At 44.3% G+C, this 25,911-nt stretch overlaps 1 protein-coding gene across 1 annotated transcript in view; it reads right to left on the bottom strand.

The window, feature by feature from the left end:
* The window catches only part of LOC117521658 (collagen alpha-1(XI) chain-like), a 221,153-nt gene that overhangs the window by 138,367 nt on the left and 56,875 nt on the right, over nt 1-25,911 (bottom strand). The window contains 3 exon segments of the mRNA XM_034182979.1: nt 7,332-7,424; nt 19,834-19,917; nt 23,926-24,054. Of these exon segments, the coding sequence (XP_034038870.1) occupies nt 7,332-7,424; nt 19,834-19,917; nt 23,926-24,054 (306 nt within the window).

The following is a 25,911-nucleotide window of genomic DNA, read 5'->3' as shown; positions in this document are numbered from 1 at the left end:
TGTGTGCCATACTCGTGGAATCGTGTACTTTGCCGTAAAACCTACAAGATGCTAGTTTTTCTGAACCTGAAAAGGCTGAAAAAGTTCCTTTTTTTTTCAAATTTCAGATTTGAACTTATGCTGACATTCTACTTGGAAAATAGAAAAAAAATAAATAAATAAAAATAACACATCCACATCCAAAGCCATATTTGGATACATGGTATTTTTATTTTATATAATTTTATTTATTTTTATTTACATAGATAACTTATAAATATGACAGTGTTTAAGACTTTTGCAAAGTACAAGTATGGTATGTTACTTTGTAACAAATCCACTGGATTGCAGTGCATCTGGAAAATCGTCAAGGGCTTCACTTTTTTCACATTTTAGGTTACAGTCTTATTCCAAAATGGATAAAATACATTTTTTTTCCTCAAAATTCAACACACAATACCCCATAATGACAATGTGAAAAAGTTTTTTTTCTAGATTTTTGCAAATTTATTAAAAATAAAAACCTAAGAAATCACATGTACATAAGTATTCACAGCCTTTGCCATGAGGCTCAAAATTGAGCTCAGGTGCCTCCTGTTTCCACTGATCATTCTTGAGATGTTTCTACAGCTTAATTTGATTCCACCTGGGGTAAATTCAGTTGATTGGACATGATTTGGAAAGGCACACACCTGTCTACATATAAGGTCCCACAGTTGACAGTGTGTGTCAGAGCACAAACCAAGCATGAAGTCAAAGGAATTGTCTGTAGATCTCTGAGACAAGATTGTCTCAAGGCAAAAATCTGGGGAAGGGTACAGAAACATTTCTGCTGCTTTGAAGGTCCCAATGAGCACAGTGGCCTCAATAATCTGTAAATGGAAGAAGTCTGAATCGACCAGGACTCTATCTAGAGCTGGCCGATCGTCTAAACTGAGTGATCAGAGGAGAAGGGCCTTACTCAGGGAGATGACCAAGAACCTGATGGTCACTCTGTCAGAGCTCCAGCATTCCTGTGTGGAGAGAGGAGAACCTTCCAGAAGGACAACCATCTTTGCATCAATCCACAGCAGGCAACCTCATGCTGTGAGAATGTTTTTTCAGAAGCAGGAACTGGGAGACTAGTCAGGATTGAGGGAAAGATGAATGCAACAATGTAAAAAGACATCCTTGATGAAAACCTGCTCCAGACCGCTCTTGATCTCAGACTGGGGTGACGGTTTGTCTTTCAGCAGGACAATGACCCTGAGCACACAGCCAATCTATCAAAGGAGTGTCTTCAGGACAACTCTGTGAATGTCCTTGAGTGGCCCAGCCAGAGCCCAGACCTGAATCTGTTGAACATCTCTGGAGAGATCTGAAAATGTCTGTGCACCAACCTGATGGAGCTTGAGAGGTGCTGCCAAGAGGAATGCTCAAAACTGCCTAAAGATGGGTGCACCAAGCTTGTGGCATCATATTCAAGAAGATATGAGGCTGTAATTGTTGCCAAAGGTGCATCAACAAAGTATTGCGCAAAGGCTGTGAATACTTATGGACATGCGCTTTCTTAGTTTTTTTTTTAATGTTTGCAAAAATAAAAATATAAATAATTTCTTCATGTTATTATGGGGTTAGTAGAATTTTAAGGGGAAAATACATTTATTTTGGAATAAGGCTGTAACATAAATACAAATGAAGCTCTGTGAATACTTTCTGGATGCACTGTATAGTTTAGTTGTTGTCCATCTTGGAAGACATCTAACAGAATTAAAGCCAGTCTCTTGGTTTTTGCAAAATTGACAGAAAAGTTTTTTATTTAAAAAAAAAAAAAAAGAACAGATCCAATTCCACTACTGAATCTCAACCAGCATCTAAATGATTTGGTTCCTCTTCTTGATGAAAGTGATAATTCCAATTACAAAGTTTTCTTTTTGGAGATGGACAGATAACATTTGGATCCAACTCACAGACAGACAAGGTCACATAGCTTCCAGCCTGAAATACAAGAGCCTGAAATTGTTTGCACCGGCTACAAGAGGGAACTGTTTTAATTTAAAATCATGTTCTTATGAAATATTTTTTCTTTTGCTGACCTTACAGCGTAACATCCATTTGTTTTCATATTCATCAGATTTCAAATTTTGGCTGCAACTTGGGAATTTATAGAAAATATTAATGCTTCTCATGCATATTTGTTTTGGGTCATTCTCAGAGTGAGTTGTCATTTGTTAATCTTTTTAAATTAAAATAAATTCAAATTATTCCACACAATTTTTAACAACATTTGAGTTTTTTTTCTGTCTCCTACTGTGCTTATAAGAGGTGTGGATTCCCGAAAAACACATTTTCAACTAAATCATGTTTTTTCCTACATTGCCTGCCATAGTATGAACACACCTTTGCAGATGACTCTCGACTATATATGTGCAGGTAAACAGTGTGGGATGTGAACCTGCTTATTTAAGTACTGAGTTCTTTGTACAGTGTCAGACAGTACTGAACTTTAGACCTGGAGTTTGGTGGTCTAGGACACAAACACTTTCTGGCGACGGTGATGACAGCAATGCACCAGCTCTACGTCCAGCTATACATCATTTTTAGACCAGCATCCATACAAGCACAAACAGTATTGTGATTTAGAGGACGTGGGCGCTGGGCATAAAAGTGACAACTGTGCCAGAGGACAACTAGCAACTGCGACTGTTTCATGCACGCTCGTGCATGAAACCGTCACAGTGGAAACAGTGCAAGCAGCTGGAGCATGTGTAACCACATTGCACAGCTGCTGTGGAAAAAAAAATGCATGCCACCCATGGGATTCGAACCTGCAATTTACAAAACCTCTGATTGCCAGCCAGAAACTTGACCACTGTACTACCATCGCTGTCCTATAAAAGGTGCATAACATGCCTGAAATCAACAAGGAGATAAACGTATTTTAAAAAAAAATAAAACCACACACCATAAAAAACACCGCATATTAAATCCCTCTTATCAAGCAGGCAATACAAGTATGAACTGTCTGTTACTCTGTAGATGATCCATGGTCACAGACATACAGTCATGAAATGACATGAATAGAGCAGTGCACTCTTATCATGTCCACATCTGCTAGCCCGGCGTGCGAGTCTGGCCCGACATATGTGTCCTGTGGATGCAGTGCCACAGGACAGACGTGGAACAGAGCTCATGTGGGTGATGTGATATTCAGATCGCCGCTGCATGTTATGATCTGACAGTCCATTTCAGCCTGTCAATGTACTTGCTGTACGCTCCTTGCTGCAGCCTTTCGCAACAGCGATATATGTTTTTATGTATGTTCACATGAGGACAGCAAACAGACACGCGTGCATCACAGTGGACAGTTGTAAGTTCATGTCCGCACAAACACGGTATGTGTTCCCCTGCTGGGACGTCCAGAACCAGAGACCTCAACAGCTGCAGTTGTCAGCGGACATGTCCCCTGTCAGTTCAGTGCACAAACCATTTTTTTCAGTTCAATTTCAATTTATTTTCATTTATATAGCGTCAAATCACAACAGAGTTGCCTCAAGGCACTTCACACAAGTAAGGTCTACCAACGTGTCACTCTCTGTTATGTGATCATTATTTTTTGTTATTTGTTGTGTAATTGTGTATGTAGGTAGTGTAGTACTTATTAATATACTTGTCTTTGCTGTGGTCTCTGTGTTTGTACTATGACACGTCTTGTGCACTGAGCCGTCATTTGTGTCTCTGGTCAGCAGCTGGGAGGCACCTCCCTGTGCTGTGTGCGCTCAGTTGTGGCTGTCCGGTCCCCATGTGATCATGTCTGTACATATACTCAACAAAAATATAAACGCAACACTTTTGGTTTTGCTCCCATTTTGTATGAGATGAACTCAAAGATCTAAAACTTTTTCCACATACACAATATCACCATTTCCCTCAAATATTGTTCACAAACCAGTCTAAATCTGTGATAGTGAGCACTACTCCTTTGCTGAGATAAACCATCCCACCTCACAGGTGTGCCATATCAAGATGCTGATTAGACACCATGATTAGTGCACAGGTGTGCCTTAGACTGCCCACAATAAAAGGCCACTCTGAAAGGTGCAGTTTTGTTTTATTGGGGGGGATACCAGTCAGTATCTGGTGTGACCACCATTTGCCTCATGCAGTGCAACACATCTCCTTCGCATCATCCGTGAAGAGAACACCTCTCCAACATGCCAAACGGCAGTGAATGTGAGCATTTGCCCACTCAAATTGGTTACGACGACGAACTGGAGTCAGGTCGAGACCCCGATGAGGACGTCGAGCATGCAGATGAGCTTCCCTGAGACAGTTTCTCAGACGATCTTGGAGGTGAACATGCTGGATGTGGAGGTCCTGGGCTGGTGTGGTTATACATGGTCTGCGGTTGTGAGGCTGGTTGGATGTACTGCCAAATTCTCTGAAACGCCTTTGGAGACGGCTTATGGTAGAGAAATGAACATTCAATACACGAGCAACAGCTCTGGTTGACATTCCTGCTGTCAGCATGCCAATTGCATGCTCCTTCAAATCTTGCGACATCTGTGGCATTGTGCTGTGTGATAAAACTGCACCTTTCAGAGTGGCCTTTTATTGTGGGCAGTCTAAGGCACACCTGTGCACTAATCATGGTGTCTAATCAGCATCTTGATATGGCACACCTGTGAGGTGGGATGGTTTATCTCAGCAAAGGAGTAGTGCTCACTATCACAGATTTAGACTGGTTTGTGAACAATATTTGAGGGAAATGGTGATATTGTGTATGTGGAAAAAGTTTTAGATCTTTGAGTTCATCTCATACAAAATGGGAGCAAAACCAAAAGTGTTGCGTTTATACTTTTGTTGAGTGTACATATCAGCATTTTATGCAAGTGTGACCCCCCCACACGCCACATGTGTAGGGCGGAGTGGGGGGAGGCACAAAACACACATACACCACATGTGTTTTGGGGGGAGAGCGGGGGTGGGGTGCGACACACGTGCAAGACACATGCACCACATGTGTGTTGCTTTTTGCAATGCCACACTCGTGGGGACACAGACATATTTCACATCCAGCTTGAAAGTGATCATCTGTTGACTGTTGTTGTGCTAACAGTGTGAATGGCCACACATTTTCTCAGTGTCAGGCGAGCAGGTGTTTCTGTGTGTCACCTGGAATTTGGCTCTCACAGGGCACACTCTGTCTTTCAGCTACTGGTGTGCGCAAATATTTGTAGCGACAGGTGTATGAGGCGTTAGAGGCAGCTCCGATTTTTCACGAATGGCATGCAATTCCTCCTTCGTGCGATAGTCGTCTTAAATCGTGTTATGTGTGAACTGGCCCAAAGATTTGCACATCCAGAGCCAAAACACTTTCTTTTTGTGATTTTAACTCCCTGGACTCTCACTCGTCAGTGAATGTGTAACATAACTTATTAACAAGTGTACATTATTCTGCAGCTAGTATCAAGCAAATTGCAGCCAAGAGCTGGAATTAAGATACAATACAAAACAAAAAGCAAATGTATACACAGACTGCAACAACCAGTAATGGTATTGTCGGGTTCTGCACTCAAACATCCAGTATTCTTATACATTACATTTATAACTTCAAAATACTGCATGGAACTTTGAAATAAAACATCCACCCCTTCTGTATGTAGGTATTGTGTTACACCCTGAATGCTGCCATATGACTTTGTCCAAAAGGTTCTGCAGCATATCAGAGTCTTCAGTAATCACTCTCGTGTTCCGTATGTTTAGTTTCTGTTACTTTGGCCAGTCTCTTTGAATGAATGTGACGTCTCAAGCTGAAAGAAGCTGCGCTATCCACCTCAAGGTACATCACAATTCAATCAGCAGATATTTGGTTGGCAGAGCTCACTGCCGTATTGTTTCAGTTTAAGCCCCCGAATGTTACTGATTATGTTGTGTTTCATGTGATGGTTTAACACAAATTAAGCTAAAGTCAGCCAAATTCAGGATATGGTAGAAACATGCATCTGTCTACCGATTTTCCATTGGTTACAGTTCATTAAAAAACAAAGTTGAGCTGTTTCTATGCTGAAGTTATGAGATAGAAGACTATTCTCATGGAAACCAAGAGGTTTAAAAACAGGAGACAGAATATGACCATTCTCAGTTCCATAATGCCAAAATAAATTTGTATGAAAATAAAAGCATCCAAGTATCACAATAGACAAATTGGAACAAATTCACAGACATGTCCAAATCTTTGAAATACCATAATAAAATCAGTTAATCTTACTTTAAATATTGCAGTAATTTTCCATTTGTCACTATTTTGTACCGTTTATCTAACCAACTTGGATTAACATAGTCTGTAAAATGTTTTACTGCAATTTGCATCATGTTCATACCCAATTTTTCTAAAAATTTAAAATGAAAATTTTCAAGATAGCATAGTTGAATTGTGAACGGTTTTTACACAGCTTTTCTATAAATATGGTTTGAGTATTATGATTTTCCAAATGTTTTTATTGGAATTGTTTTTACAAAGCTTTTCTATAAATTTGATCTGATTGTCATGATTTTGTCATGACTTTTAGAGAAAGTATAATCAGCTGGTTTTACAAACATTTTCTACAATATGGTCTCTTTATCATGATTTATCATATTTTTGATTAAGTAATGCAATGTTTGTCTTGTTTATGACCAAATTTCCTAAACACTTGAATTTAAACTTTTTTTTTGACACAATATAAATGGAATTAACAACTGTCTCTGACTTCCCCCCCATATATTTAGTCCTTTGATCATGAATTTTTCGAGACAGAATAGTTTGAATTAACAGCAATTTTTCCTAGGTATTGTGTTATTTGTGAAACACATGGAGCACAGTGGTCACTGTGTACAGGGTGGTGTGTTCAAAGACTCACTATTCGCTGACCTCTTTACATTTCCTCTCAAAATATAATATACAGCCACAATCCCATGAAAAGCATGCCACACTCTTCAGCAGAATACAATTTTCAGATATTAACAGATACATTTTAACTTTGTAGTGTGCTGTTATAAGCACAGACATTAACGCATTGACTGCAAACATTGAAGATATGAGCATGCCCAGAGTGCCCATGTTATGGGGTTGTGTTCAGCGTTGTTTGTAAATGACACTAACCCGGTGTATAATCCTATGACACACAAACCTAGACTCCTATTGTGATGATTCAGTCCTGGTATTTTTTTTTTCTTTTTTTTTGGAACCAGGAAGGCAATCAGGGCCACAATTCTGCAATGGGAGACCTACTTTTCATTTTGGTTTTCAACAGTAAAATTTGATTTATTTTTGCTTCAGTTCTCACTTCCTGTTGCCAAAAAAGGGTTAACACTAGAGTTTGTAAGGTTACCTGGCCTGTTGTCTCTGTTCCGGTTTCTGGTGGACTTCCATCCACTGTGGCATAGTCGTACTCACCCGTGTAATAGTCTCCACCCTCGATAGTCTGAAATCAGGCAACATAAAGCACAGACAATAAAGCATTACAGATCTGACATGTGGTCACGCATTTATTGCATCAGAAGCACTTCCTTTAGGACCCCTTCACACATCACATGAAGTTGGGCAAAAGAAGCAGAAACTAGCTGAAAAAGAGTGAACGATTCCACGGTGATGGTTTCGGGCACGCGCATACAGTGTGAGGACATACATCGCAGCAGCAGCGATTATGTGCTGGACATATTATTTATACTGTGCATAAATCAACGGAAACAAAATAATGTGAGTGCACAGAACATAAGAACAGTGAATGTACTGCTTAAATGTAAGACAATCATGTTACTGGCCATGATTATGTTCTCACTGTAAAAACAAAAACACACACACAAACACAACCACATCTCTTAATATTTAATTCTTGTTATAGATAGTGGACAATACAAGAATTATCGTCCTCCTGGGCGTACACAAGGAAGTAATGAACTATCATGGATTACTTTTTCCTCCTTTTTTTTTTTTTACATGAATGACCTGATGCGCTCATATCATGGACACATGAGCTGGCTCTGCATGTCCTTCTGTCCAGTACACATTGAAGCGCTGTTGACCGTGTTACAAAGGTGGTATGTGTTTTTGTTTATTTCAATGTGAAGGGAGCTAGCTGATGCATGTGCCTCTCCGTGGTGTCTCCTTAGGTGATATTCTGCATGGCATGATATGTGTTCCCCAGCTGTGCATAGCGATGACGCCGCAGTCAGGTGCAGCTTTGACTTCATGGTCATTGGTGTGTGTGCTGAGACGTGGTTGGGGCGATCCAGTTTGTTTTTAATTTTCCACGTCATCATTTACAGACATGTTTGCAGCACCGTGCCTTGCACATGGGTGATTGCAGCACATGTGAGAATATGTGTTCCCCAGCTTTGCGTTGTGCTGACACGTTGGTCAGCTGTGATGTGGAGCGGCGCATGCTGCAAGACTGCAGCACTGGCTGTGGGCAGAGGTCAGCCCCCTCCCTGATTGATTTCGAATGTCATCCAACCCATGACATGATTACGTCAACCACGGCCCCCTGACAAATGCATAACTATGGTGCGTGTGTGCGCCTGTGACCATGTCAATCAATACATGATCAATACGCAACACTCCCATCTTCCCATTGCAGCAACATGCTCACATAGATAGGCTCATGGCTCTAGCCTATGGGGCAATTGAGCTGGCCATGTTGATTTTTTTGTGAAGCTGTCAGTCAGGCTGTGACATGATGGATGTTACGTGGACGTTGCAAACACGTATCACATGACATGTCTATCTAGTCGGCTGGAGTGCTGGCACTATGACACGCAGCTGGGCTGGGTTCTTATTTTCATCTCTGTTGTGATTATGCCATGGTGTTTCACAGCTGTCAACTGTGCCATTATGAACATGACAGCTATCCAGCTGTGCGAGCTTTGCTGACCGCGATCACACTGCAGTGCAGCCACTGTCCGCAACCTCAGCTGCACCTTGACTATAGGCTCGTGGTGTAGGGGTCGTGGACAACACACTTACACGGCATCTTTATTGGGGGGCACACACACACACACACACACACACACACTCGCATGCCATTTGTGTTGCGGGGGGGAGGGCAGCACACTCACATGCCATTTGTGCTGCTTGGTAACACACTCGTGGGACACTTTGAAAATGTGGGGCCATTTGCACAGCCAGCTCGAAAGTGGTCTTCTGCTCTCTATTTTTGTGCTGGCTGTGCGAATGGCCTCGCCTTATCTAAGTGCTTTATGAGTGGTGTTGGATGTTTGTGGGTGGCACCTGGAGTCCAGCCGACTCTGGCCAAGAGTGGATCGAATGGGCATTCGTCCAGCATTCGGCTTCTGGTGTGAAAGCTGCCTCATTTGCGCCATTTGGCCACGGTTCGACATGGTTATGACAATGATTATGTGCAGCTCCTCGGCCGTGGCACGATATGTCTGACCTGCGTACAACATGCCATGCGAATGCTGTGAACACGATCAGATGCCAGTGTGACCTCATCTTGCCCGCCGTTCAAATGGGTTTTCAGCGCGAGTGGCATGCAAATATAGAGTGCATGTGCTGTGCCTGAATGGATGTGGTGACTGCTGTATGAGGCGTTCGAGTGTGGCTCCAATTTCCCACAAGTGCCATTCGAATCCTCCTTCATGCGCTATTCTGCCTCACTCGTGTTATGTGTGAAGGGGCCCTTAAAGAGGTAATTTTGCGCAAAATTGTTTTTTGTCTTCCATTAACATTTTACAAAAGCTTGCATTTTCACATTAAACATCCTCAAAGTCACACAATTCCATGTTTGTTCATGCTGAGTTCAATTGTATGAAAATCTGAGCAATATTTCTATTTTGACCCTCATTATGACATATGATATTTGGCCTTTTAATTTATAACTTAAGAACCATACAGGCACATCGAGCAAACGGTGCATTCTCTGAATCAATATGACAAGAGGAATACATCTGTATGATGTCTGAAAAGATATGACCAGTTGGAAAATTTCACACCAGTGGAAAACTCAGCACTGCCATGTAGAGATGGGTGTAGTTCAGCTAATCAGCTACCAGTTTAGTTCTTATTATATTATTGTATTTATTATTAGATTCTAATATTAGAATGATATAATATTAGCAACAATTCTACACAAACGTGGGCAAAATTGTTGGTATCCAATTCATTTTAGTTACACATTTTAATCTATAGTCAGAAATAAATGCAAACACAGCAATTTATTTTTCAAAATATTATTAATCATGTCCAAAGTTATTTGGCAACAAGAACAAAACAAAATGATTCATAAAGTGAAAAAAAAAATCCTGACAAACTGTATGCTGCACATAAATATTGGGATTTTTTTTTGGGGGGGGGGGGGGGGGGTGATGGTGTAGTGGCTAAGCATTGGGCTTGAGACCAGAAGATCCTCGGTTCACATCCCGGCCTGACTGGAAAAATCACTAAGGGCCCTTGGGCAAGGTCCTTAATACCAGAGTCGCTCCCAGTGTGTAGTGAGTACCTTGTGTTGGGAAAGTGTCGTAACACGGACCCACAACAGGGGGCGCAAATGAACAGACAATGGATAAGAAAAGGAGTAACAATTTAATGTTGTAAAAGCACACAACGGAATACAAACAGAAATAATGGGTGCCAATTGTACACAAGAGGACTGTGGGCAGGCTCGAAGATAGGAGACCTCTGATGATCGAAAGAGCCGGAGCCCACACTGCTTCCACCACCAACGGCCTGAAGAACACCGGAGCCGCCAAGTCCTGAGTCCCCAGGTGGTCTCTGTCCTCCGTTGTCGGCCCTGGTACTGCTGGCAGACAAGAAACAGAAGGCGGTGAGTGTGAGTCCTCACACCCAGCAACCTTTACACTCAATTCCTCCGGGAGGGAAAGCCTCCACCTCCAGACACGTTTTCTCTCGTGCAGCTCCTGTTTGTCCCTCTTCTGGATCTCCACAGGAATGCGGCTGCACACAGAACAATGTTAGACAATCGATAATTCAGCAGAGAAGGTTACCTCTAGTGGTAGATGATTTCTCGGCGAGGAGGTGGAGTTGTAATCCGCTTCTTATGAGGTGGTTGATGAGAGACAGCTGGTGTGGTTGACAAGTGACAGCTGTCACTTCCAATGGCTCCGGCGCCCTCTCATGCTTGAAGCCCGCACTCCAAGCAGGGCGCCGACTGGTGGTGGTGGGCCAGCAGTACCTCCTCTTCAGCGGCCCACACAACAGGACCCCCCCCTCAACGGGCGCCTCCTGGCGCCCGACCAGGCTTGTCCGGGTGTCGGTGGTAGAAATCGACCAGAAGGGCCGGGTCCAGGATGAAGCTCCTCTTCACCCAGGAGCGTTCTTCGGGTCCGTAACCCTCCCAGTCCACCAAGTACTGAAAACCCCGGCCCTTCCGACGGACGTCCAGGAGCCGACGAACAGTCCATGCCGGCTCCCCGTCGATGATTCGGGCAGGAGGTGGTTCGGGTCCAGGGGTGCAGAGTGGTGAGGCGTGGTATGGCTTGAGTCTAGAGACATGAAAAACCGGATGGATCCGCAGTGAAGCCGGGAGTGTCAGCTTCACTGCGGCCGGACTGAGGATTTTGGCGATGGGGAATGGCCCAATGAAACGGTCCTTCAGTTTCTGGGATGTCACTTGGAGCGGGATGTCCTTGGTGGATAACCACACCTCCTGCCCCGGTTGGTATGCAGGGGCCGGGGAACGCCGGCGATCTGCATGGGTCTTGGCCCTCGTCTGGGCCCGCAACAGGGCAGAACGGGCGGTCCGCCACACCCGGCGGCACCTCCGCAGGTGGGCCAGGACCGAGGGTACCCCGACCTCTCCCTCCACAAGTGGGAACAATGGGGGCTGGTAGCCCAGACACGCCTCAAAAGGGGAGAGGCCGGTGGCAGATGACACTTGGCTGTTGTGAGCGTACTCGATCCAGGCCAGATGGTTACTCCAGGCCGCCGGATGCGCGGAGGTGACACAGCGAAGGGCCTGTTCTAAGTCCTGGTTCGCCCGCTCTGCCTGGCCGTTCGTCTGTGGGTGATACCCGGACGAGAGACTCACGGTGGCCCCCAGCTCCTTACAAAAACTCCTCCAGACCTGCGAGGAGAACTGGGGACCACGATCCGAGACGATGTCCGACGGTATCCCATGCAGACGCACGACGTGGTGGACCAGGAGGTCTGCTGTCTCCTGGGCCGTTGGGAGCTTCGGGAGGGCCACGAAGTGGGCCGCCTTGGAGAACCGGTCCACTATCGTCAGTATGGCGGTGTTGCCCTGGGACAGCGGGAGGCCCGTGACGAAGTCCAGGCCGATGTGAGACCAGGGGCGATGAGGCACAGGCAGGGGTTGGAGGAGACCCCTGGTCTTGTGATGGTCCGCCTTGCCCCTGGCACAGGTGGTACAGGCCTGGACGTAGTCCCGGACGTCGGCTTCCAGTGACGCCCACCAGAAGTGCTGCTGGACTACTGCCATGGTCCTACACACTCCGGGATGACAGGAGAACTTGGATCCGTGGCAGAAGTCCAAGACGGCAGCCCTAGCCTCTGGTGGGACGTAAAGTTTGTTCTTCGGACCGTCTCCCGAGTCCGGGTTCCTTGCCAGGGCCTCCCGGACGGTCTCCTCCACGTCCCAGGTGAGGGTGGCCACGACAGTGGACTTGGGAAGGATGGTTTCGATGGGGTCCGACAACTCAGCCTTGGCCTCCTCTTCGTGCACCCGGGACAGTGCATCGGATCGTTGATTCCTAGTCCCGGGGCGGTAGGTGATCCGGAAGTCAAAGCGTGCGAAGAACAGGGACCAGCGGGCTTGCCTGGGGTTCAGCCGCTTGGCGGTCCGGATGTACTCCAGGTTCCGGTGGTCTGTAAAAACCGTGAAAGGCTCCGTAGCTCCCTCCAACAGGTGTCTCCACTCTTCCAGAGCCTCCTTCACCGCGAGGAGTTCTCGATTGCCCACGTCATAATTCCGCTCAGCGGGGGTCAATCTGCGGGAAAAGTAGGCACAAGGATGGAGAACCTTATCGGACTCCCCGCTCTGGGACAGCACGGCTCCTATTCCTGAGTCTGAGGCGTCCACCTCCACTACAAACTGGCGAGTAGGATCAGGCTGCACCAGAACTGGCGCAGACGAAAACCGGCGTTTCAACTCCCTAAACGCGGCCTCGCACCGGTCCGACCAGGTGAAGGGGACTTTAGTGGAGGTCAGGGCAGTCAGGGGGCTAACAACCTGACTGTAACCCTTAATGAACCTCCTGTAGAAGTTTGCAAAGCCGAGGAACTGTTGCAGCTTCCTACGGCTTTTTGGTTGGGGCCAATCCCTCACCGCCGCAACCTTGGCCGGATCCGGGGCGACGGAGTTGGAGGAGATGATAAACCCCAGGAAGGACAAAGAAGTGCGGTGAAACTCACACTTCTCGCCCTTCACAAACAACCGGTTTTCTAACAACCACTGTAGGACCTGACGTACATGCCGGACATGGGTCTCAGGGTCCGGGGAAAAGATGAGTATATCGTCCAGATATACGAAGACAAACCGATGCAGGAAGTCCTGCAAGACGTCGTTAACCAATGCTTGGAACGTCGCGGGCGCACTGGTGAGACCAAACGGCATGACCAGGTACTCAAAATGACCTAACAGGGTGTTAAATGCCGTCTTCCATTCGTCTCCCTTCCGGATCCAAACTAGGTGGTACGCATTCCTAAGATCAAGTTTGGTGAATATTTGGGCTCCATGCAGGGGTGTGAACACCGAATCCAAGAGGGGCAATGGGTATCGATTGCGAACCGTGATCTCGTTCAACCCCCTGTAATCGATGCATGGACGGAGTCCGCAGTCTTTCTTACCCACAAAAAAGAAGCCCGCACCCATCGGGGAGGTGGAGTTCCGGATCAACCCGGCGGCTAAGGAGTCCCGGATGTAGGTCTCCATTGATTCGCGTTCCGGACGTGAGAGGTTGTACAGTCTACTGGACGGGTACTCAACGTCCGGAATCAAATCAATGGCACAATCGTACGGTCGGTGCGGGGGAAGAGTGAGTGCCAGATCTTTGCTGAAGACGTCAGCCAGATCATGGTATTCCACGGGCACCGCCGTCAGATTGGGAGGGACTTTAACCTCCTCCTTAGCCGTGATTCCGGGAGGAACCGAGGATCCTAAACACTCCCGGTGGCAGGCTTCGCTCCACTGCACCACTGCCCCAGACGGCCAATCGATCCGGGGATTGTGCTTCACCATCCAAGGAAAACCCAAAATCACTCGGGAGGTAGAAGGTGTCACGTAAAACACGATCTCCTCCCTGTGATTCCCAGACACAACCAGAGTCACGGGCTGGGTCCGGTGTGTGATTAACGGGAGTAGAGTGCCATCTAGTGCCCGTACCTTCAAAGGCGAAGGCAGAGCCACTAGAGGGAGCCCCACTTCCTTTGCCCATCTGCTATCCAACAGATTCCCTTCGGACCCCGTGTCCACCAGTGCTGGGGCGTGAAGGGTTAAATCCCCACTCAGGATTATCACTGGGATTCGTGCTGATCTGCGGGGTCTCCCCGTGTACATGTTATGGCCCACCCTTAGCCCAGTTTCTAAGGACGGGCGTTGGTGTTTGACCGTTTGGGGCAGTCTTTTAACATGTGTTCACATGAGCCACAGTAAAAACACTCCCCGCGGGCCAGCCTCCTTTGTCTGACATCAGATCTCACTTTGGCCCTGCTCGTGTCCATAGCTTCGTCAGCAGGGGGAGCTGTTGCCACACGGAGCCCACTGGCAATGGAGCGTGGGGACGACGTCACCCTTTCTGACCCGGAAGAGAGAGGGACGGCTTGTGCCCGGCCACGCCCCCCGGCCTGCTCCCGACGGTGTTCATTTAAGCGGTTATCTAAGCGTATAACCAGATTGACAAGCCCGTCGAAATCCTGCGGTTCGTCCTTAGCCAGTAAATGCTCCTTCAGTACTGGAGACAGTCCGCTTATGAAGGCAGCGCGGAGCGCAACATCATTCCAGCCAGACCTCGCAGCCGCGATGCGGAAGTCGACAGCGTAATCAGCTGCACTCCGACGCCCCTGTCTCAGTGACAGCAGCACGGTCGAGGCAGTCTCGCCTCTGTTGGGATGATCAAACACTTGTTTGAATTCCCGTATAAACCCAGCGTATGATGTCAGAAGCCATGAATCCTGTTCCCAGAGCACTGTAGCCCAAGCGCATGCCTCACCTCGAAGCAGATTAATTACATAAGCCACCCGGGTGGCGTCTGATGCGTACATAACTGGACGCTGTGCAAAAACGAGCGAACACTGCATTAGGAAGTCTGCGCACGTTTCCACACAGCCTCCGTACGGTTCGGGAGGACTTATGTAAGCTTCAGGGGACGGTGGGGGGGGGGGGTAGTTGAACGGCCAGTGGAACATCTATATTAGGCCCCGGGCCAGCAGGAGGAGACACTGCAGCGACGCTCGACTCGCGTGCTTCCACTCTGGCGGTGAGAGCCTCCATCCTCCGATTGAGGATTGCATTTTGCTCGGTTACCAGCTGAAACTGAGCAGTGAAAGCGGTAAGGATTTGCTGCAGATCACTTACCACGCCTCCTGCTGACGCCTGCGCTCCTTGTTCTCCCATTGGCTGTTCAAGCTGTGGTTGACGCCCCTCGGGATCCATGACGAATGGCCGAGAAATTCTGTTGGGAAAGTGTCGTAACACGGACCCACAACAGGGGGCGCAAATGAACTGACAATGGATAAGAAAAGGAGTAACAATTTAATGTTGTGAAAGCACACAACGGAATACAAACAGAAATAATGGGTGCCAATTGTACACAAGAGGACTGTGGGCAGGCTCGAAGATAGGAGACCTCTGATGATCGAAAGAGCCGGAGCCCACACTGCTTCCACCACCAACGGCCTGAAGAACACCGGAGCCGCCAAGTCCTGAGTCCCCAGGTGGTCTCTGTCCTCCGTTGTCGGCCCTGGTACTGCTGGCAGACAAGAAACAGAAGGCGGTGAGTGTGAGTCCTCACACCCAGCAACCTTTACACTCAATTCCTCCGGGAGGGAAAGCCTCCACCTCCAGACACGTTTTCTCTCGTGCAGCTCCTGTCTGTCCCTCTTCTGGATCTCCACAGGAATGCGGCTGCACACAGAACAATGTTAGACAATCGATAATTCAGCAGAGAAGGTTACCTCTAGTGGTAGATGATTTCTCGGCGAGGAGGTGGAGTTGTAATCCGCTTCTTATGAGGTGGTTGATGAGAGACAGCTGGTGTGGTTGACAAGTGACAGCTGTCACTTCCAATGGCTCCGGCGCCCTCTCATGCTTGAAGCCCGCACTCCAAGCAGGGCGCCGACTGGTGGTGGTGGGCCAGCAGTACCTCCTCTTCAGCGGCCCACACAACACCTTGTATGGCATCACCCTCACATCGGGGTGAATTTGAGGCATTATTGTAAAGCACTTTAAGCTTCTCATGCAGATGGAAAAGCATTATATAAATGCAGTCCATTTACCATTTGTACAACAAGACAGATCATATCTAGAATTGCTTCTCTCATGTACCTTCTGGCAAACTGCAGGTAAAGTTTAAGATCCTCCAGCATTAGCAACACACTGGCAGAGGAGCTAAACAGCTTCTTTTCCCAGTTTGAGACTACCACCTGCAGTCACTGCCTCCCCCTGGTTCCAGCACCTCAACTCTCTTTCCAGAAGCAGCTTTCTCTAACAGCAGTGAGGCCCAGGAAAGCTCTTGGCCCTGATGGTATCCTGGGGGTGGTGATTAAACCATGTGCAGACTAACTGGCAGGGATCCTCACCAAACTCTTCAACCTCTCCCTGACAGATACCACCAGCCCCACATGTCTGAAGGCCTCCACCATTATCCCCATCCCCCCAAAAAACATGCCAAAAGACAGCCTGAATGATTACAGACCCATCGTCCTGATGTCTATAATCATGAAGTACCTGTTTACTGATCAGTCTCTCAGCACATCAGAGACTGCCTCCCTCCCTCCCTCGACTCCCACCAGTTTGCTTACAGGGCAACCCTGTCTACAGAGAACAACATCGCCCTCATTCTCCCCACAGCGCTGAGCCACCTGGAGAACAAGAACAGCGATGTGAGGATGCTCTTCATGGATTACAGCTCAGTGTTTAACACCATCATATTGGACATTCTCATCACCAAACTGCTGAAATTACCGCACACTCTCTCCATCTGTAATGGGATTAAAAACTTTCTGACCAGCTGCCAGCAGTCAGTGAGACTTGGGCCCCACCACTCCTCCACACTCACACTCAGCACTGGTTCCCCTCAAGGCTGCATTCTGACTCCTTTACTATATGTCTTGTACACCTACGTCTTCTCTCTAACCCACCCAACCAACCGCATTATAAAATATGCAGATGATACCACAGTGGTTGGACATATCTGCAATGGGGACGAGACAGCGTACAGGGCCGAGGTGGAAAAAGTGTTGGTCTGGTGCTAAGAGAATAACTTGACCCTGAAAGTTCATAAGACAAAATAACTCATCATGCACTTCAGGAAGAACAGACAGGACCACCCGCCCCCTCCTCATAAATGGAGAACAGGTGGAAACTGTCACCACCTTCATGTTTCTGGGCACCCACATCTCCACAGACCACACCTGGACCGCCAACATCTGGGATCTAGTTAAGAAGGCTCAGCAGTGGCTACACTTCCTGCGTGTCCTCAGTAAGAACAACCTCAACATGAAGCTGCTGCTGGAATTCTATCACTCCTTGGTGGAGAACATACTGACATATTGTCTGGGTGTGTGGTACACAGACCCCACAGCCGAGGACAGAAAGGCAGTGCAGAGGGTCATAAACACTGCCCTAAAGATCATGGCTGCCCTCTGCTCAGCCTGGAAAACATTGCCACATCCTGCTGTCTTAGGAGAACCAAGGCCATCACAGGAGACCCCTCACACCCTGTCTACCACATGTTTGTGTTGTTGTCCTCTGGTCAGCAAAGGTCAACAAAGTCCCACACCAGCAGGCTGACAAACAGCTTCTTCCCCTGGGCCATATGTACTGCAAACACCCATGGACACACAGACACATTCACCCACAGACCTACTCCCATAAAAACACACCCCTGGTCAACAACCAACCCAGTCTACCTCCACCCCACCCCCATGTTCACAATCACTACCCTAAATATGTATATATTACTATACAGTACCTATTTCACATTTAAACATCTTTTGTGGTGTATAAGATGTCTTGTTTCTTTTGTGGTGTACAGCAGCTCTGTGGGAGCACCCCAGATTTCATTGTATGCCCATTGCCCCCCCATACAATGACAATAAAGACTATTCTATTCTATTTTAAGAAAATCCTTCTCTGTGCCACTCCACCATGAAGCTGTAAAACTGGTGGTGAAATCTTGCAACATCTGTGGCATTGTGCTGTGTGATAAAACTGCACCTTTCAGAGTGGCCTTTTATTGTGGGCAGTCTAAGGCACACCTGTGCACTAATCATGGTGTCTAATCAGCATCTTGATATGGCACACCTGTGAGGTGGGATGGATTATCTCAGCAAAGGAGAAGTGCTCACTATCACAACTAGTGATGTTCACTGGTTTGTGAACAATATTTGAGGGAAATGGTGATATTGTGTATGTGGAAAAAGTTTTAGATCTTTGAGTTAATCTCATACAAAATGGGAGCAAAACCAAAAGTGTTGCGTTTATATTTTTGTTGAGTGTAAATGCATAATTAGATTATTAAAAATTCTTTTTAAATCTGTATTTTAAATTTTATTATCTCTTAATATATATATATATATATATATATATATATATATATATATATATATATATATATATATATATATATGTGTACTACTTTCTGCACTTTGAAAAAACTATATTTTATGGAAACTTCTCTTTAATTTCAGAGCAGGAGGTGACGGTCCCATAAATGCATAATTGATTATTAAAAATTCTTTTTAAATATGTATTTTTATTTTATTATCTCAATATTTCTTGTTTAATACTTTCTGTACTTTGCAAAAAAAAAAAAACCTGTATATTGTATGGAAACTTCTCTTTAATTTCATTTTTTTTTTTTAATTTATGGACATATTGATGATCATCTGAACTCGGGATGCTAAATCTTTTCAGGAATCTCCATAGTTATGCTACAATATAGGTTTTCACAGTTTTGGAGCCAAAAAAGTAAGCCAATTAAATGAATATAATACTGTAATAAAGGGTAGCAGTTTGCTTCAGCTAAATGTTTTAGCAATTTATCATCTTAGCGTCATCACAGCCGACTTTTCAGTTAGCAGATTAAGGGTTATTGAAGCCAACTTCTAGATTAGGTGTGCCCAAAACTGGTGTCATGTGACCCATAAAGGCACACTGAAAAAAGAACCAACTTAAAAAATTGTTTCAATTGGTAACACCTGAATGAGTTAAGTTGTTTGAACTTAAGTTAGTAACTTACTAACATAAGTTCAAACAACTTAATTCATTTAGATGTTACCATTTGAAACAATTCAATTAATTTGGTTCAATTATTCTCTTTATCAGTGCAATCACAACAAAAAGGAACATCAGATGAGTAGATTACACAGCCCAGGCTTTTTTTTTCTGATATTGTCACGAAATGTGTCACATTTTCGTGACATGGTCAAGTTTCACTCATTATTTGTAACCCTAACCCAGCCATAAGCCTAGGCACCCCCCCCCCCCCCCCCCCCCACACACACACACACACAGACAGTTTGTGAACACATTTTGTGATGGTATCACAAACTAATCAATTTAATAATTTTAAGTGACACCATCATGAACTTGGTTGAGATTACAGTACATTTATGAATTTACCAAACAATGTACATATTTATAAATGTGTATTCGTGAAAGTAGCTGTGAGTGTTACCTCAATTTTGACTTCTTCAGTTGGGGGGGTGTCTGTGAATACCTCTCCTTCACTGTAGTAATCGAACTCAGGATAATCATCGTACTGCAAAGGAAAAAGAAAGCGGGTCTGGGTGTTTACTTTTTATTAAGTGATTAAATTATCATGGTTTACAGAAACTTAAAAAAAGAAAAACTTACAATGATGTCTCTGTCCTGTTTTAGAAATAATTAAGCAATATATTTTAATTGGAGATCCACATGGAAAACTAACTAAAACTAACCACTTTACATATGGATTTAAACAATATTCCCGGATGTTGTCCCGCCAAATGAATCCCTTAAACTTCACATGACTCTTTTTAGAGGTTCATGTCCCTAATAAAGCAAACAGCAATTAAGATTTTTGTTTGCTTCCAACAGGATATTTAATGGTTAATGTGCCAGCTGACAATGGTTTTCATTAATTGACTCTTTAAATTAGGAACCCTGGGCTGTCTTAAATCACTGCAGGCCTATAACTTCAATGGAACATATGTTGGACAGTAGCAGGGGGTATAATTGTAAAAAAAAAACAGTGTGTAAAACTTTAAACAGTGTTTAAGTTATTTCTTCTTCTCTAAAGAAAATAGGCTTTGCTCTGTTGTCCTTTCAAGTTTTATTTATTTTATTTTACATAATAAAGCTCACTGTCGCTTGATGACACCGTCCTCATCTCTAGGGTTGATTTGTGTCACCATTCCCATAAAGAGCTGCAAGCACCAATAGTGTGGACAGTGTTGCTCTTCACAGCGTTGCATTTGTACAGTACATGTGAGAAGTCACTTCAGTCCGACGTACAGTGGCTCTGAAGTGCAATACATCACAGTGATGAGAAGATACTGGCAAATACAAAAAATTAAAAATATCTAGTGTGGGACCCCATGTTGTTGTGCCTTCTTGGTTGGTTTTGCGTGAAGGCCCACTTTTTCTAGATCTTGGAGGTTTTAACGACTTGGTCATCTCCAGAAGAAAGTTTGGCTACTTTTTATGATACCGCTGTGGTCCTGGCATGCAAATAGGTCATCCGACCTGGGTATAGGGGTTAAAGACTAATTGGATCTAATCATTGCAGGCCTATAACTTCAATGGAACATATGTTTTATTACCATTTTTTGGCTATAAAAGTTGCATAACTTACCACTTTTTGGATATAAAAGCTGTATTATTTACCACCTTTTCAAAGTCAAAGTTGCATAATTTACCACCTTTTGGATATAAAAGTCCATGTTTTTGTATGCTAGTAACAACAAAAACAACATTTCCCCAGCCCCACCAATGAAAAACATCTAGAGCCGCCACTGCCAAAAAAATATGACTGACACACATAGAAAAACCAAACAAATAATTAAATAATAAATAACAGAACATTTCCGAAATATGTTCTCTCAAGCAAAAACAGCAGACAAATGATAGAAAACATCAGTGGCTTCTGTTTATTCCTAATAAAGCCAAATAATATAATGAAATGTAGCTGACTGAATACACGGTCAGAAACTTTTAATCTGAAAGGATTCTTAGTGTAACTTCAATTAAAGCATCTTAAGAGAGCAAGCATTAACGCAGAGGCAATGTAAATTAAGTTAGCAGACTGGCCCCAAATATGCATCGGTCTAACTCTGCAGGAATAAATATTAGTCCCAGGACGATGGCTGAGCTCATAAAAAACTAATAGAAGAGCCATAGCCTGCTGCAGCGCTGGAACGGTCTGCGTTCAGTGGCCCGGAGACTTCAGGCCGAGCCAGACCGGCTCGACTGAGAGCAGGATTTATAAAGATTTATGGCGCTGAAATGCTTGGCTAAGCTGAAGTCCTTCTCCACAGATTTGGATGAAAAGCGTAAACACTAAAGCGTGCTCATAATAAAGCCCCCTCTTCTCCTCCTTGCATCACTCCCTCTTCCTCTTTAACCCAGCTGCAGACATGTGGTTGGCGACCGAGCGGCAGGTCACAGAGCCTCTTTGGCGGCTCACGTCAAACGCACACTCTTTACTGAGCCGTGCAAGTTTGGCTCCTAGATGTTGTGGAAGAACTGCTGTGTATCAGTCTCATAAATATTAAGAGAAATTTAGTTGGAATGTAAGCAGCACATTCCTGGTTGAACGGCGCTGAAACGGACAATGAAGGCAGCAGATTTACAGCGTTCTTGCCACCAGATTCCAAGCGCTCCCTGCTGCCTGTTTTGAACTGACGAGCTCCTCGTCTTGGCTCTGAGGAGAAGACTTGATGATGAAGTGAGATTTTCCAGGACTGTTTAGAGCCACGGAGCCAAAAGGATCAGGTCGACCCTATTGATTTTTTCGTAACTCGTCGATCTGAAGTCTACTTTTCCAGGTACGGCTCAAGCCGGGGAAGGAGCAGCTTAAATTTCCCTGAGAGTCTGGGCAGAGCCTGCAGAACTCGTTAGTGATATAAATCACGGAGCCACTCCAAAGTGGGCTCAGACTCTGCGGCAGGGAGAAAGGAAAAGTTTCCAGAGTGAGCTCATCAGTTATTAAGCAGAATCCTCAAGGAAAATGTCAGCCGACAGAAAAACTTCAAGCAGCAAAATAAGAGGAACTCATTCAAATGAAGAGGGCACGTCTCTGCCGAGGTCCAACTTTTAGTTGTCTTTAACCAGTTTCACAATACCATCACTATGACCCAGCAGCCAGTTGGTAGAGAGGAGCCAAACTAAGCAGAGCATCATGAGGAGTGATCAATATCAAACATCTGGATCTTGTGCTGTATTTCCATTTGGTTTACTGTGTACTGAAAAAGTCAAGAAAACAGCAGCATTTCCTGAAAATTTTCAGATTTTTTTTTTTAACAATTTTGATCAATGCTTCAATAGTTTTCTCTTCCCTCTTTCCCACGCTAATGTCAACATTGACACCGGAAGTGCTTCTTGCGAGCAACTACAAGAACAAGAAGCAGCAGGTGCAAATTCTTGTGAAATTAAAATCAAATTGAGATGTTATAAAACTATTAATTAAAACAGATTTTTGCTCTGAATGTGGTTTAAAACTGTATATATTCTTGCTTCAAGTTTGAATCTTACACTAAATTTTGTTAAAATATGCTCATGTCTATTTTAAATATACTGCTGGGGGGGAGCACACTTCCAAGTAAACACCTCCTTGTTGAAGTTAGAAATTTAAAAATTAAAACATATGGTAAAAACATGGTTTACACACAAAACAAAGAGTAAGAAAATTATAATTTCAAGAAAATATTATATGATTGAGACATTAACTCATAAACCATTTCCTTTTTGAAAAAAAAAACCAATAAAACAAAATAACAACATAATACTCTAGCAAATCGGGTGCTATAAATATACTATAAAATAAAAAGAAATAATACTGTAAAAAACAGAATATAATTTCAGTGAGTTTTTCATGTTATTGTAATATGTAAATTCAAAGTCTGTTTTTGATCAATCCTTAATGTATTTTTAAAATACAGGAAAAAATAAGTAAAAGAAATGATTTCCTTTTTTTTTTTTTACAAAAATACAGATTTTTACAGTTCAAAACACTTTTTTAAATGACAAATTTCACACAATATTCTTGTTTGTGCTTTCTTCATTTTAAAAGTAGACTGTTACTTACTTTAACCTGCAGCTGTTGTGGCTCATTCGTTATCGGTGTTACATAAGACAGATCCTCAAAATGAGGTGCAGACACTTGAAAACTGAAAGCACAGAGTTGTAACTGGACTACCTCATTAATTATTTATATCTAAAAAAATCACTTAACCATTTCCCGCCATCTCCTTTCATACAAACCAACTTTTATTTTAAGTCACCACCACTGATCTCATTTTTCATCTGTTCAGGTCTCGTGGATCTTTGTTTTTAAAATTTAACAACTCCGAACTCAAAAGGCATCTTTCCTGTTTTCATTCTTCCTCAAGTTCAAATATTTACACCAACTCCCAGACTGACTCCTCATTCTCTCCTTCCTTTCCTCTCTCAGTCTATTTCCAAACTCCTCCCTCTTTTTCCTCCTCTCTCCAATCTGCTTCCTGCTTCCGTCGCTTTGGATGATGCTCCATGCTTTTGAACCTGTGCTCACCCCCGTACTGATACTGACCTCGGGTTTGGGTTCCTGAGCCTGCGGGGTGTCGTGGTGGTTTGGACTTTCACAGTCACGGCTGTAGTGTTCACAGTAGTCGTAGGCAGCTCTGGGATCACCTACTATCAGCAGCTGCTGGATGTCACCCTGAGAGAAGAGGAAGAGGGAGAAGAAGACTGTGTCACAGACAGTTGCGGGATGAAACCAGACATCCTTCTCCAGAGAGCACGCACATTGTCCTTTTAATATGTTTTATTCATAATTACAAACAGAACCCACACTCGCTCATACTGCACCAGCTACTTGCCAACTTGTAAGTATTCACAGTGCTCCACTTTTTTCTACATTTTGTTATGTTATAGCCTTGCAGCCGGTCTGCTCTGCGTCAGCCTGATCCCGTCAGATCTCAGAAGCTAAGCAGAGCAGGATTTGGTTAGTACTTGGATGGGAGACCTCTTTGGAACACCAGTGGCTGTGTGTGTTTCTCCAGGTTAACAGTGGAGTTGCGTCAGGAAGGGCATCCAGCGTAAAACTTGTGCCAATTACCAATGCAGATCTGGCTGTATCCGCTGTGGCGACCCCGAACAAAAACTGGGAGCAGCCGAATGAACAACAACAGTTATGTTATAGCCACCCCATAATAACATGAAAAAAAATTTTTTTTTCAATCTTTGCAAATTTAGAAAAAACAAAAAAACAAAAACAAAAAACAACAAAGAAAACAAAGAAACAAAGAAATCACATCTACATATATATTTATGCCCTTTGCTCAATGCTTTGTTGATGAATCTTTGGTAGCAATTGCAGCCCCAAGTCTTCTTGAATATGATGCCACATGCTTGGTGCACCTATCCTCAGAGGTCTGCAGACAATTCCTTTGATTTCATGCTTGGTTTGTACTCGGACATGCACTGTCAACTGTGGGACTTAATATGTAGACAGGTGTGTGTCTTTCCAAATCATGTTCAATCAACTGAATTTACTCCGGGTGGACTCCAGTTGAGCTGTCGAAACATCTCAGGGATGATCAGTGGAAACAAGAGGCACCTGAGCTCAGTTTTGAGCTTCGTGGCAAAGGCTGTTAATACTAATACACATTATACACGATTTCTTAGTTTTTTTAATTTTTTATGAATTTGCAAATATCTCAAAACACGTTTTTTCACATTGTCATTATGGGGTATTGTTGAATTTGAATTTTGAGGAAAAAATTAATTTAATCCATTTTGGAATAAGGCTGTGTCATAACAAAATGTGGAAAATGAGAAGCACTGTTAATACTTTCCGGATGCGCTGTACGTGCCAGGCCTGTATGTGGTGCTGTATCGATCCTACAAAAAATGGAGAAGAAGATCTAGAGCATACCACGTCAGACTTGATTCTAAGTTGACTAAACTACAAGAGAAAGTTGACTGGCAATTGTGTCAATCCAAATACGCTGATATAATGGAAGCATTCAGGCGCAGTATCCGAGACACCCGAGAGAGAAAAATTTTACGTTTTGCATCTTGTGGCTAGGGTTAAGGCTGAGGTTAGAGAGGAGTGGCTATGACATCAGTATGGGTTGTACACATGAAACGCAAAGGCAGCATTTTGAGATGTATCCATTCTGTGACCAGTTTTCAAAAATTCATGAAAACACCAGTTCCATGTGGACAAAACACAGACACAATACAAAACCTTTGTGGATATGACTAAGATCATCTCTGTGTGGATAGGCCCTAAAGCAGAATAAGCTATGTCACTAATGGGGAGAATGACAACTGAACCCCTCGTCCACACAGGCATCTTAGCAGAGCTGCATCTACCTCTAAGGTAGAGAGCTGGACAATTACCTTATGGCTCCAAATACAAGACAGTGTTGTTTTCTTGAACATTCATCTGAAAAAATTAGTTGGCTTTTATTGAGTGGAGACATTTACATGTCATATATATCCACAACAGTAGGTGCTGCTAAATACTGGTAAAAGGGGTGTGCCTTTCAGGACTGAAGCAACCCGCCCC

Source organism: Thalassophryne amazonica, chromosome 12 (genome assembly GCF_902500255.1).
Source record: "Thalassophryne amazonica chromosome 12, fThaAma1.1, whole genome shotgun sequence".
In the NCBI taxonomy this organism is placed as follows: Eukaryota; Metazoa; Chordata; class Actinopteri; order Batrachoidiformes; family Batrachoididae; genus Thalassophryne; species Thalassophryne amazonica.
The sequence above is the reverse complement of the archived record's forward strand: the minus strand, read 5'-3'. Positions and strand labels throughout refer to the sequence as shown.